Source organism: Merops nubicus, unplaced genomic scaffold, assembly GCF_000691845.1.
Source record: "Merops nubicus isolate BGI_N331 unplaced genomic scaffold, ASM69184v1 scaffold9318, whole genome shotgun sequence".
Lineage (NCBI taxonomy): Eukaryota > Metazoa > Chordata > Aves > Coraciiformes > Meropidae > Merops > Merops nubicus.
Window position 1 is genome coordinate 22904 of NW_008623615.1, and position 13314 is coordinate 36217.

The 13314-nt window shown below is 37.8% G+C and overlaps 1 protein-coding gene across 1 annotated transcript in view; it reads left to right on the forward strand.

Moving 5' to 3' along the window:
• SMC6 (structural maintenance of chromosomes 6) overlaps window positions 1-10060 on the forward strand; it is a 30282-nt gene extending 20222 nt beyond the window's left edge. The window contains exons 20-26 of the mRNA XM_008945124.1: window positions 1903-2040; window positions 2788-2933; window positions 3713-3838; window positions 5690-5795; window positions 6712-6864; window positions 8552-8649; window positions 9952-10060. Of these exons, the coding sequence (XP_008943372.1) occupies window positions 1903-2040; window positions 2788-2933; window positions 3713-3838; window positions 5690-5795; window positions 6712-6864; window positions 8552-8649; window positions 9952-10060 (876 nt within the window). The remainder of the gene's footprint in view (window positions 1-1902; window positions 2041-2787; window positions 2934-3712; window positions 3839-5689; window positions 5796-6711; window positions 6865-8551; window positions 8650-9951) is intronic.
• The last annotated feature ends 3254 nt before the right edge of the window (window positions 10061-13314 follow it).

Sequence of the window (13314 nt, forward strand, 5' to 3'; positions counted from 1 at the left end):
CATTGAGCCATTGACCCCTACTCTCTGGGTGCGATCATCCAGCCAATTTCTTATCCACTGATCAGTCCACCCATCAAACCCTTATCTCTCCAACTTAGAAAGGAGGATGTTATGGGGAACAGTGTCAAAGGCCTTGGTGAAGTCAAGATAGATGATGTCCACAGTTCTTCCCTTGTCCACTAATGCAATTACTTCATTGTAGAAAGCCACCAGATTGGTCAGGCAGGTTAAGCCCTAATGACTCTCTTGAATCACCTTCCTGTCCTCCATGTGCCTTAGCATTTCTTCCAGGAGGATCTGCTCCATGATCTTCCCAGGCACAGAGGTGAGGCTGACAGGGCGGTAGTTCCCAGGGTCTTCCTTTTTACCCTTTTTTTAAAAAAAAAAGGTCTCAACTCAGCCATGCTGCTCTCTTTCCTTCCCTACCTGATCTCCTACAGCTGGCAATTGTAAGTTCCTGTGCTCTATGATAGATATCCTTAAAGTTCTGCCATCTCAGCTCCGCTCCTTCAAATTCTGAAGAGATGTTCTGTTTGAGAAGAACCATGTAAGGAAAAAAAACCAGATTTATTCAGAAAATTGAGTGTTACTGACCATTATTAAGACTACTAAACACAATAGATGACAACTCTTAAACTCCTGAAAGGACTTCAGACCAGATGAACTGCTATGTGTTCTGCAGTTGTTCAGTGAACGGGGTTGGGGCAATCCCTGATCTGGTGAGACCCCACCTGGAGTCCAGTTCTGGAGTCCTCAGCACAAGAAAGACTCAGACCTGTGGGAGCAGGTCCAGAGGAGGGCTACAAAAATGATCAAGAGGGATGGAACACCTCTGCTGTGAAGAAAGGCTGAGAGTGTTGGGGTTGTTCAGCCTGGAGAAGAGAGGGCTATAGAGAGACCTTATTGTGGCCTTTCAGTACTTAAAGATGACCTATAAGAAAGATGGGGACAATCATTTTAGCAGGTAATTTTTTTAAAGTAAAAGAGGGTAGATTTAGACTAGATACAAAGAAGAAATTCTTACAAAGAGGGTGTTGAAACACTGGCACAGGTTGCCCAGAGAGGTGATTGAAGCCCCATCCCTGGAACCATTCCAGGTCAGGTTGGATGGGGCTTTGAGAAACCTCCTCTAGTAGAAGATGTCCCTGCTGACTTCAGGGAGGTTGGACTAGATGAGTTGTAAAGGTCTCTTCTAACCCGAAGCAATCTATGACACTTAGCAAGTTGTGGCTTTAAGGCAGGACTAGAAAAACATAAGAGCCCTCATTATTGGTGGTGGTGTTTGGTTCTTTTGTTTGTGATTTTGGATTTTTTTTTTTTTTTTCTGGTGTGGTTGTGGTTTTTTTTAAAGTAAGCCATCTAGTTGGCAGGGATGAGGAAGAAAATTGTGTTGGAAGTTCTGTCATTCTCCATACCCTTTTGCTTTGCTGGAAAGATACAAAATCGCTTGAACTGTATCAGCAATTTCTATACTAGATTAATGTTACAGTCTGCATGATAGGTACAACAGGACACTGGATTTTCACAGAGATATGCAATTCTGGCTGATATCACACCAGCTTCAGAAGGTCTGCCTGAAGAAAATGTGAAAAATAAACATAGATTTTTGGAGATTCAGGGGAAAGGATTTTTTTTTTTTTTTCCCAAAGATTAAAATATGTCCTCAAGATATGATTTCTAAAAACATCTCAAGCTTTTATTATGTCCTTGTCAGGATTGAGTACAGACTTTCCGAAAAGTTGCTGTTAGAGCTCCTGGACTTTAGAAGGAGTAGACTTACTGAAAGCAAAATAAATTAGATAGTGTTATAAACAACATAATTGCCTGTGATAATCAGTAAACATTAGAGAGATGCTTAGGAATCTACCTCAAACAGCTCACATCTTTATTTATTCCAAACAGGATGAATTAAACCGAGCTGACTCAGAAGTGGAAAACAGTAAAAGCTCTTTGCAGCACTATGAGAACAAACACGCAGAACATTTAGCGTTGATAAAAAGGCATAAAGAGTTACTAGCTGCCAAAGAAAAAGAATTAGAGGTAAGTGTGGGTTTTTTTCTTATTGAAGTCAGATGGTTATGATCCTTCTAATATTTAGTAATAAATCATTCCACTTGTAGAACATACAGAACGTTCATACTTGGCTACACTGAGTATTCTCTCAGCTGTGTCTTAAATGGACTATCTAAAGCAAGTAAAAGTAACTTTGTGTACTTGAATCAAGGCCTCTTTTCAGCTGACAGACTGGCAATCCTTTCTTGACAGGTAAGTTAGGGGCTAGCCATCTAGGACTATTTCTTCTGAGTTTTGCAATGAAAACATTAAAAAGACTTAAGCTTAGAATTTGTTATATGTTAAATTGAATAATATTGTTGGTGTTTTGGGTGCTAGATTTTGCCTTGTAGAGACATTGTACCTGATCTTTTTAAGATTTATCTTATTAACTTACTTTGAAATTGCATCCTTCAAGACTTTTGGAAGACTGTCCCATTTAAATGTAGTGGTTTTAGTTCCTTATTTATCTGTATTATCTAAATAACTGGGCATACTAAATGTCTAAAATGGATACAGTTCCTAGCACTGAAATAACCACCCCCATATAAATGTTGTTAGTAAAATTGTTAATGATAACTAGGTTTACTGTGATAAATACACAAAGAACGATACCAAAAAAACATTAGTTTTGCTTGGAGACCTTGTTTTCCTGTAGCACAAAATACTCATGAAGGCTAAACATATTTTTTAAAACTGAAACGATTACCTGAGTTTCAACCATTATTACTTCAGGAGAAGACAGCACAGGCGAGGCAGATCTGCTCGGAGCGCGTGGAGGTCAGCAGGACTGTGAAGAGCCTTGATGCAGAAATGAATCGCCTGAGAGAGAAGATAAATTCAGAAAGCCATCGCCATGGAAACAGAGAAGAAATAATACAGTAAGTCACCTTTAGTGCCTAAAGCAGTTCAGGTAAGATGGAAGAGATAGGGGAAAGAAGAGCTTTCTCACTGAGTCACAATGCATGTATATGTGTTTTTAGTACTTGAAGCACATATATAGGTATGGAAACATGCTGTGCTGACTGCTCAGTCAACCAGTACTGAGCAGATTTAGAAGTGTTGAAACACCCTCTAGTGATTTTAGACTGTTTCTGTACTATGTATGTCTGAAGTTACCAATAATAAGATACCTTCTCAGTGTTGAGATGTATCCCAGTTGTGGCTATGCAGCATGAACGTAACTCACCATTGTTCTGTGATGCAGTGAGCAGTAAGCATACTTCAGTTTGAGTAACTAATGCAGAAGTTAGGCAATTATTTGATGTTTTGACTGCAGTGTATTTCAAGCAACCACTTACTTTGGATATTCTTGGATCACTGCTCATGGCAGAGGGGTTAGAACTGGGTGATCCTTGTGGTCCCTTCCAACCCTGACAGATTCTGATCTGTTTTAGCAGAGGACTTAGTAGTGTTGGCTTAGTGGTTGGACTTGATGATCTTAAAGGTCTCTTCCAACCTAAAGGATTCTATGATTCATTCTCCTTGGTGTAGGAGTTTCCTTTCAATACAATGAAAAATAAAAGTAAAATTTAATTTTATTAATTAAAACTTTTTCATTTGAATGTTTTGATTATCAAATTGATTTTCAGCGTTTACAGCAACAGCTCAGTTTTATTGTAACGCATGTTGATCTTAGACTTTCTGTTAATTAAAACAGGCAATTTCATGATGCAAAGGAAAGATATAAAGATGCAAACAGTAAAGTAAAGCATTTAAAGAAATTTATTAGGCTGCTGGAAGAAATAATGGCACAGAGATTCAAAATGTATCGGCAGTTCTTAAGGTGAGTTAATTTTTCTGTAATTTCAGGTTTCAGATAAACTAACATGTAGATGTAAGTATCTGCCCATATTCCAGGGTGAAAATTATAGAGCAGACCTATGAGAATGAGAACTTTAAGGCAGTATTCATAGCAGTCTTTCTAACCTCAGATTCTAACCTCAACTCAATCCCAGATCCAATACTATTGGGCCTGACAGTTTAGAGGCAGACTGGACTGACAGCTGGAAAAACAACATGACTGGTGGAGGCTGTATTTTGCTTGCCACCAAAGGTCTCAACTATGCTGATTTACTCCAAGGCAGGTCTGTTTCAGTGTTTTACTGCTGGTTTTGGTCAGTAAAATATCAGCACTGTAAGAGCATTGAAATCATCTGTACTGTCATTCATTTTCATTGGGTACAATTAGTGATGCTGTGCCCACGTGATTTCACTGTGGCTCAAACCCATTTTCTCTGCCCTGTGCTGAAAAAGTTTCAAGATCTTTGTTCAGACTTTATAATTTGATAGCTTCTTCTCATGGAGTGTCTGTATCAGGAATGCACTCCTCCTTTCCTGCTTCAGTCCCTTAGTACCCTATACCTATGAGTGAAGGAGCCTGTCTACCTCATGAAATACCTATCTCATCAAAAATCTGTCTGCTCATGGCTTGGACAGACATACACTCTGCTGGGTAAAACACTGGCTGGATGCCCAGGCCCAAAGAGTGCTGGTGAACGGAGTTAAATCCAGCTGGCAGCCAGTCACAAGTGATGTTCCCCAGGGCTCAGTACTGGGGCCTGTTCTCCTTCATATCTTTATCAATGGTCTGGATGAGGGGACTGAGGGCATGCTCTGTAAATCTGCAGATGACATTAAGCTGGGTTAGGAATGCTGACTAGATTGAGGGTAGAAAGGCTCTAGAGAAGGGTCTGGACAGGCTGGATTGGTGGGCTGAGGCCAAGTGTGACGTTCAACAAGGTCAAGTACCAGGAAGGATGTTACTAAGAAGTTCTTCACCATGAGGGTGGTGAGACACTGGAACAGGTTGCCCAGGGAGGTGGTGGAAGCCCCATCCCTGGCAGTTTTTAAGGCCAGGCTGGATGGAGCTGTGAGCAACCTGATCTAGTGGGAGATGTCCCTGCCTATGGCAGGGGGGCTGGGACTAGATGATCTTCCAGGTCCCTTTCAACCCTGTCAATTCTATGATTCTATGAAATAGTAATGATCAGGAAAATCCCAGCCTCTGCAGGTGGAAGTATGGAAAGTGTGGTTAAGCTTTACCTGTAGAATCTGATGCTTGCCTTATGGTGCCTATATATGTCAGACTGAATGCTGTTCCTAGTGCCCAAATTTGGGTATCAGTCGCACTTTAGGATGTGTTCAAAGAACCGTAGTTCTTTCTTGGAGGAAATGTCATGTGTTGTCTATTGGGGAATTATATGCTAGAATTGGGGGGAGAAATTAATACTCAGCATTGTTTAATTGTGGAGTCCGTGTATGTTCTTTACTCTCCCTACTGGGGAGTCCTAAGGCTGGATAGGAAAGAACTGGAATGTGGTTATTTTCTGTTGAAGTTGTGCAAGAATGGTGTAAAAAGCTTCCAGTCTGTTGAAACAGGCTTCCAGAAGCAGCCAAGCCTGTCCATCTGGATTTCCTACCCTGTTCCTTCATGTCAGTGGTTCTCTCCAATGTGTCCAGTAACAAATGCCACCTGCACAGGAGCAGAATTGATCTGGGGAGACGTTATTAATGGAGCAGGGATTAATATTTAAGATTATGATGTGGAACTGTTGATAAAACACATTAAAAAGTGACAACAGATTTTTGAAACCTACTGACCTACTGTTTGTTTGCTTGATTTAACTCTTTAAAGGTTTCTTTCTGTTCGATGCAAAATGTACTTTGAGCATTTATTGCGTATTCGATCTTGCTCTGGACAAATACTTTTTGATCACAAGAATGAGACACTTTCAATAACAGTAAGTTATTTTATATTACTTCAATTATAATGATATGTAATTAATTATAATGATATGTAATTAATTATAACATATATTTTTTTTAATATCAGCTACTAGAACGTGCATTGGAAAGCACAGAATAAATTGTTCTCCCCTCTCCAAAATGCAATAAGCTAAATTATAAGATGATGTTGAAAGCAAGCCAGAACAAAAGCCATATTGCTATTTCATATGGGCAGGTTGCTAGATGACATGATAAAAATTTGGACTGTTGTCTTATGCTGATAATAAGAATTCACTAGTAAATCACCTTAGTCTTTCAAAACTAATCATTCCTACTTCATTGGTAGGAAGTTTGCCTTTGTGTGATTGCATAATGGTTCTAGTTGTTATTTAAACAACCTTTAATGGCTGAAAGCTTCACTATTACTTTTTTTTTTCTGTGTCTCTTCTAAAAAGTTTTAATCGTGGGGGTGTTTACTTTTGTTTCTGCATGAGGCTTCAGTTTTAGGAATTGAGGGGACACTTGTATAGTGACAAAATAAATGTGTGTTCACACAGTCCTAATGAAAGAGGTGCAGCATATGTGTCTGAAGAACCCAAACTCAGTCCATAAAATGTCAACTCATTACCTGGCTTTATGTTTCTCATGCAAGAAATCTATTTTTACTTGAGGGTAAATTGAAAATGGAAAACAATGCCCCCTCCCCCAAAAGAAATCGCCAAAAGAATTTTCCTGCTTAGCTTGTTAAAAAGTGATGTAATTAATAAGATGAGAACATGCATAAGTTTGATCTTACAAGTGGCATACCACAAGGTGTCATCATAATCAGTGGAACCAAAGGACTGTTCTCAGTGTTTCATGTAATCTGGTTAAGAAACTGCTCCTCCTTTCAGCTCCTGCTGCAAATCAATTGCTTGCTTTTATTTCAAGGTTCAGCCTCGGGAGGAAGACAGAGCTGCCCTTAATGACGTGAGGTCCTTATCAGGAGGTGAACGTTCCTTCTCAACAGTTTGTTTCATTCTTTCTCTGTGGTCCGTTACTGAATCTCCTTTCAGATGTTTGGATGAATTTGATGTCTACATGGTATAGTTTAAACTTAAACTATATTTGCCATTCTGATTTGTATAAATTAGTGAAATAGTTGGGTTGTAATTTGTTAGATTACATTAGGGTTAGATTTTGAAGGACTATACTTAATTGGAGATAATTAAACCAAAAAAGGTCAAAACGCAAATCCCCCAAAACAAAACTTGTTAGGGATCTTGTTCACTTTGCTTAGTGACTTTTGAAGCTTGTTCTGTTTCTGAAGTTGGTACCCAGAGCTATGAGCAACTCTGTTACTTTACATGCTTAAACCTGTTGTTCAGCTCAAAAATAATAGGAATAGAACTTTATAATAGTTCCACAAGCAGTTGTTATTTTGTTTGTCACAGGTTTCCCATACATGTTGCTGTGACAGTCCTGGGCTTAGCCTGTGCTTTGGTTTCTAGCAATTCTGAGATCAATGTGGGGTTTTTTTTCAGTGTAGCCATTGAGTTCACTGTTGTGACTCAGAAATGTGCTTTGTACTTCATCTAGTATATACTTCATTTTTCAACAATGCTGAAGTGCAGAATAATAGTAAATATTAATGTTAGCTGAAAGTGATCAACTTCATCTTTATGAAGTTTCTCTGGATAGGCATTTAACCAAATTTTTGTTATGTTTTATTTCCTCCTTACTCATGTATACAGTGTGGTATAGTTTGAGAAAATAATCAGTTCTGTGAGACAGTGTTGATACTGGATTATTTCATTTTGCGTTCAGAGTCCCTCCCCTGTCAGTGTTCTATGTACTGGGAATGACAGATGTAGAGGGGGAAAAAGAGGTATGCCACAAAGGTGGTCAAGCTGTCAGTATTCAACTGACTTCCAAACCTTAGGTTTTGTTCTGCAGGTTAGTTGTGCAGAAGTTTGTCCATCTGTCCAGAAAAAGGTGGATACTCAGAACTGTAGGCCCTGCAGAAAACTTGATGTCATCTATTCCATAAATAATTCCACACAATTTGTCTTTCGACTGCTGTGCCAGTAAGTGGGACCTTACCGTCTCCACGTCCTGCAGTGACTTTTAGTGTAATCCTGGAGACTCACCACAAGAGGACTCCACAGGCATATTTGCAAGGGAGATACTTGCACGTGTGAGAACATACAGACTCGGGGCTTTGTTTAACCCCTGCCAGTAATAGCTTCCTGTTATACATCCTCAGGAAGCTTCATGCATAAGGTTGTGTTCGGAATAGTAGCAATAATAATACTAACAACAGTAATCATCATAATAAAAACAAGCTACATGCAGCTTTTAAATGCTCTCAGGTAATTTTGAGGCTGGATTTTATAGGAAACATTATTCTACTAAAATTTTATCTCAGCGTACCACTAAAGTAAGAAGTGCTATGTGTATATCAAAGGTGATGGGAAAACCTTGTGAGTAGGAGTGTGTGATTGTTCCAATAGTAGCTTTCTGTTGTCCTTGTATACTGAAAAAAATAGTTTAAGAACTTCCCAGACTATGATTTGTAGCTTTTAGAGTTTAACCCCAAGACTTCTCTGGCTTAGTTTTTATTAGACTTTTCTTTAGCTAACTTTTACTGTATGTGAATTAATTCTGCTAGTGTTTTCTGCTAAGATATTTTCTAATGAATGTATTCTTATGCATGTGTCCTAATTTGTGCAATAATAGGCCTGTGAAGTACGTGGTCAGTATCACTACCTGATAAATCTTTTGTCTGTAGGACATGGTTAACAGGAGGATTGCAATGGATATGATTCTAAAGGTGGCTGGCTCTCAGCAGTACCGACAGTTCATTTTGCTCACCCCACAGAGAATGAGGTAATATGGTTGTTTTATTTCCTGGTACAAGGATTACAAGGAATTTCAATTGCAAGGAATATAACTTGAAAAAAAAATTACATACGAGGAGAAAAATTTTGCTGTTTGTAGCAGTAGAACATCAACAATACGCAGTTCATTGCTGGTGGTTCTGGGAATTTAACAGGTTTTTCACTCTTCCCTACATAATGTCTCTTAATAGGGTAGTTCAGTGTGACTTCAATCAGCTTATCTTAAGTACAACAGCTTTTTCAAATGCTTTGTTGGGTAAAGTAGGCTCCTGGTAGCTTTCAGCCCTGTATCTCTCTCTCCCTTCCCAAAGAAACAAAAGACTTTCAATTTTTCCTATTAATGATACAGAACTTTAAAGATGTTTGTAATTTGAGTTGATGTTTTAAATTATTATTGTGATTATTATTTCTAATATCCCTGACCTAGAAACTGGTAACTTTGTTTTATTTTTTTGATCTATTAGCCCAAAATTCTTTAAAAACCTCCATGTAAGTCCCTGTTAAAGCCATGCCCAGCTCCAGGGGGCAGTCACTGTCTAACCCTATGCAGCCACTTCTCTCTTAGCCAAATGTAATCACTGAAGCCTACAGAGGATAATTAAGAAATCATAAAAATGAAGTTGATTTACTCTTAACTGTCTTCCCTTACTAAAATCTATAAAATTCATAGTAATGGTATTCTGTTGTTATTTAAGTAGTAATGCTTTGTGGGGATTTTCTGAAATTGCATTTAATAAACATGTAGGAATTTTCTGTATGGTTGCTGTTCAAAGTGTAATTGAAGTGCAGCTGGGCTTATGTTATATTTTGTTACATTATATATTCAGCAAACATTTAATTTAACAAAAACATGGAGGCACCTTCAGAAAAAATACATTTAGGATAATTGGTGGAGAAACTTGTAGAAATGTATGTCAGTAACTTTGCCCATTCGTAGTATGATGTGAGTGTATGTGTGTATAAATTGTGTACCACTTCAGGGTCTGCAGGTCAAATAGGGACCGTACCTGATCATTGTTCCATTTGGAGTTTCTCTTAGAAGTCCCTTTTTCTGTAACTAAGTCTAATGGCGTGGCTGGAATCAGCATGGTCTTTACCTCAAGCTTTTACTGAAATCTGAAGTATAAGTTCAGTGAAGCCAGAACTTCAACCAATGTTACTGTTTTTTAAAATGGTCAGATTAAAAAGATGGAGTTATTTAAAGGAAAATACATAATGGAAAGAAACAAATAGAAATACTAAAATTCATGGAGGAGAAACACTGTTTAAACAATGCATACTTTATTTTTAGTTTTCTGCCTGTGAGTTCCAGTATTCGAATCCTCCGAATGCAAGACCCTGAAAGAGGCCAAAAAACATTGAATTTCCAGAAGAAGAATGACCAAGAGGAGGATCAATAAGTATCTCTGTATATTAATATGGCATACTATTGAAGGTAAATGTATAATGGTACGTGTAAAGTTATATACTTCCTGATGCTGAAGAAGAAGATCTTTTGTTAGATACTCTCAGGAAAAGAAGGATTCTTGTAATTTTTTAACCTTTTTCAGAATTATTGTATATGTACAGACCAAGAATAAGCACAGTTTTGATGATGAGAAAATCCTGAATGTTGTTGATATTTTTAACTACCAGCTAGTACTTTTTTATCAGTTGTTCTGTCTCTTCTTCTGGAAAAGATGGGATATATTTTGTATAACTATGGAGTAATATTTTAATAAACAGTGAAAACTGATACTTCTAGTAATGTTTTAGTGTCTCTACAGCGTTAAGTTAAAAATGTTGATGTCTTCCTAGCTCTGTTTTATTTCATAAATGTGTGCTAATTAATACATGCAGTAAAATGCTTTTTTTTTTTTCCAGTGGAACTACAGCACCTGAATATGAGAAACTATTAGTGCTTACAGTGTATACTTTCATAATTAGAGAAGGGAAAAATTTATTTGCAGTATATCCTCTGGGCAGGAAAAAAAAAAGTGGTTTTATTTCTTCCTAAAGAGTTTGTGGGGAAGAGTTTGGGTTTCTTTGGACATGAGTTTCAAAAACCTGCCAAGTTGTGGTTTTATAAACATAGATTCGTAATTCCAATAAACTCAGTCCTCACAGAGTCTGAGTTTGCAGGTATAGAGACTAAGTCTGTAGATACTCATTCCATTATAACAAGCTAAAGTGACAGAAGCCCTTCCAATATAGAGGAATGAAGTAAGTTAAGAATTTTGGGAAATAATACAGTAACTTCTGTACAGCATTGTAGATCTGCATTTCGTTGGGTGTTCCCCCATTCCCCTCCCACCCTGCCCTGGGACTATACTAGAGCAGTTAAAATAAAATAAACCTGCTTTATTTGAATAAGACAAGCATTGGTTGGGAATAAGAGGGAGAAAGAAGAACAGGAGTTTTTAAACTGCCCCAAATTAACCTCTTCTCTCTTCTGTTCTCCTTTCTCCAGGAACTTGAAAGTGTTTGGAGTTCCTCAAAAACAAATCACTTTTTAGAGTTCAGCCATTAATCATAGTTTTGTCTGTCTTTTTATTTATTTTTTTAACCTTATGGGGATACAAAAGCCACTGAGGCTGTTTAGAGAACAGTTCTGCAGTTTTTACAGTTCTTTGTCAAATAGCAATTCCTCAATAAAACCTCATTGCAGTGTCAGTTTTCACTCAACTTCATAGCTGAACTTGGTTTTAGCCACTGTATTTTGTGTTCTTTAATGTTTAATTTTTACATAAGTACGTATTAAACTTGTCAGTATCTCTATGGAAGCTAGATGAGAATTGAAGGAAAAACACTGAGAAAGCTAGCTGCAGTTCTAGTGCATTCTAGCTGTAGGAGTTAAGTCTAGTGATCTTTTTAAAGGCTTCAGACGTTTAATTCAAAAGCCCAGGATAACAGCCAACCGACCCGTAGCAGCCTTGAGGAGGTTACTGACAAAACAACCAGGCCTTCTGTTGAGAGAAAAGCATTTATCTTCATTAGTACTTTATAACGAGTTGCATGAAGAAAAGAGCTTGAGGAAAATTCCCATTCTGTTATTCCTACTGAGCTAACACTCCAGCTTTCTCCCTATTTTTCTATAGACGTACTTGATATATTGGAGCAGTTGGCAACAATTCTGCTGTTTGGTTTAAAACAGTATATTGTATTTATTCTAATCTACCACTGTATTTGATGAAAAATGTGTGCCTGAATGTATAAGTATTTTATAAGCAACTGTTTTCACGGCAGAGGATTAATTCTGAATAAATTTTGCCAAAACACTCGTTTGGATGCACTTATTTTTGCAGTGATCCGACGCAGGTCTCAAAACTATCTTAGTCTCGGTCCTTTAAATACAGAGTTCACTATGCCAGCTGCCTCGGGGGAGAATTGCAGTGCTGATGTTGTATTTTGTAACTGTGTTTGAGCTGTTAGCCATTTTGGATGGCAATGAATTGCTTAAAGCCACATTGAAGTAACTGGAGCTTGTCCAGCTACATACATTTGAGGTGCAGGGAAATGTAGAGCGAGGTGCTGCTTCTCTAGTAAGTACATGTAAACCAAAGAGGCATAAATTCCCAGAGAACATTCAGCATTCTTTCTACAGGTAGTAATGGAAGCCTAAGTGCAAAGAATGGGCATATATTTCTCAGAAGTATGTAACATTTTCAGAGTGTGTGTTTTATTTTTTAAGTTACAGCCAAAAGTACAAAGTATTCCACTAATTTGATAAGGTTATCTGTGTAGTCAAGTCATAATCTGATATTAAAAAATGTTGAAATTTCTTTTGCTGTTTGTTTGGAATATGGAGAAACTTAAATATGAGAGGATGGCTGTGGTTGTGGCAACAAAACTGTTTCCCCCCACCACGTTTGTTACCAAAATGTGAAAAACTTCTGTTTTTCCTTCAATTTTAAGATGAGCTTCACTTTTCATATTTGAAAATACAGAGAATGATTTAGTTTGTGTCATGTTTTATTATTTGAATTTTAGCTATTAAGAGTACCGTCTCGTTTCTTCATAAGGTAAAGGAGAAATAGCAAACATGCAATTGTAAGATGCTCAGATTTTTTTTGTGTGTGTGTGTAATCCTGCAAGCAAACAACTGTTTAGAGCAACTGGGAAATGGATCTGCAACTTCTGCAGTCTGTTAGTTCCCGAGGCTTTCCCAGGGCTGTGCAGAACTTCTACTTGCCACAGGACAGAGATAAACTTGACACATACAATTAAGGAGGAAGGTGGGTTCTCTTCACTGTCCATTCTCAATCATCAAACTTGATAGTTAATTTATCACTAATGATTTATACAAACATGCCTGTTTATACTAAACCTGGGGTGGTTCAGTGTCATACACTAAGAGGAAAGATTCTGAAGGAGAGAAAAACATCATTAGGAGACTAAGTTTTGGGCAAGCAAATTAAGCTAGCTGGATGTCAAATACAGTTCAGGAGCTGCAGAAGCACAGGTCTAGCACAGGTCTATTAGGTATACTGTGAGATCTTAGCATGAGCAGCTTAGAGCCTAGCCAGCTGCTCTGCTGGTAAATACATGGACTACAACTTTTGGTTTCAGATATCTTGACTCTGCAAGTGAGTGAGTGCAAAGGAGTTTTCTTCATGCTCTCATAATGAAATATATATTTCCCAGTAGTACAGTGATAGATAATTAAAGAGAGATT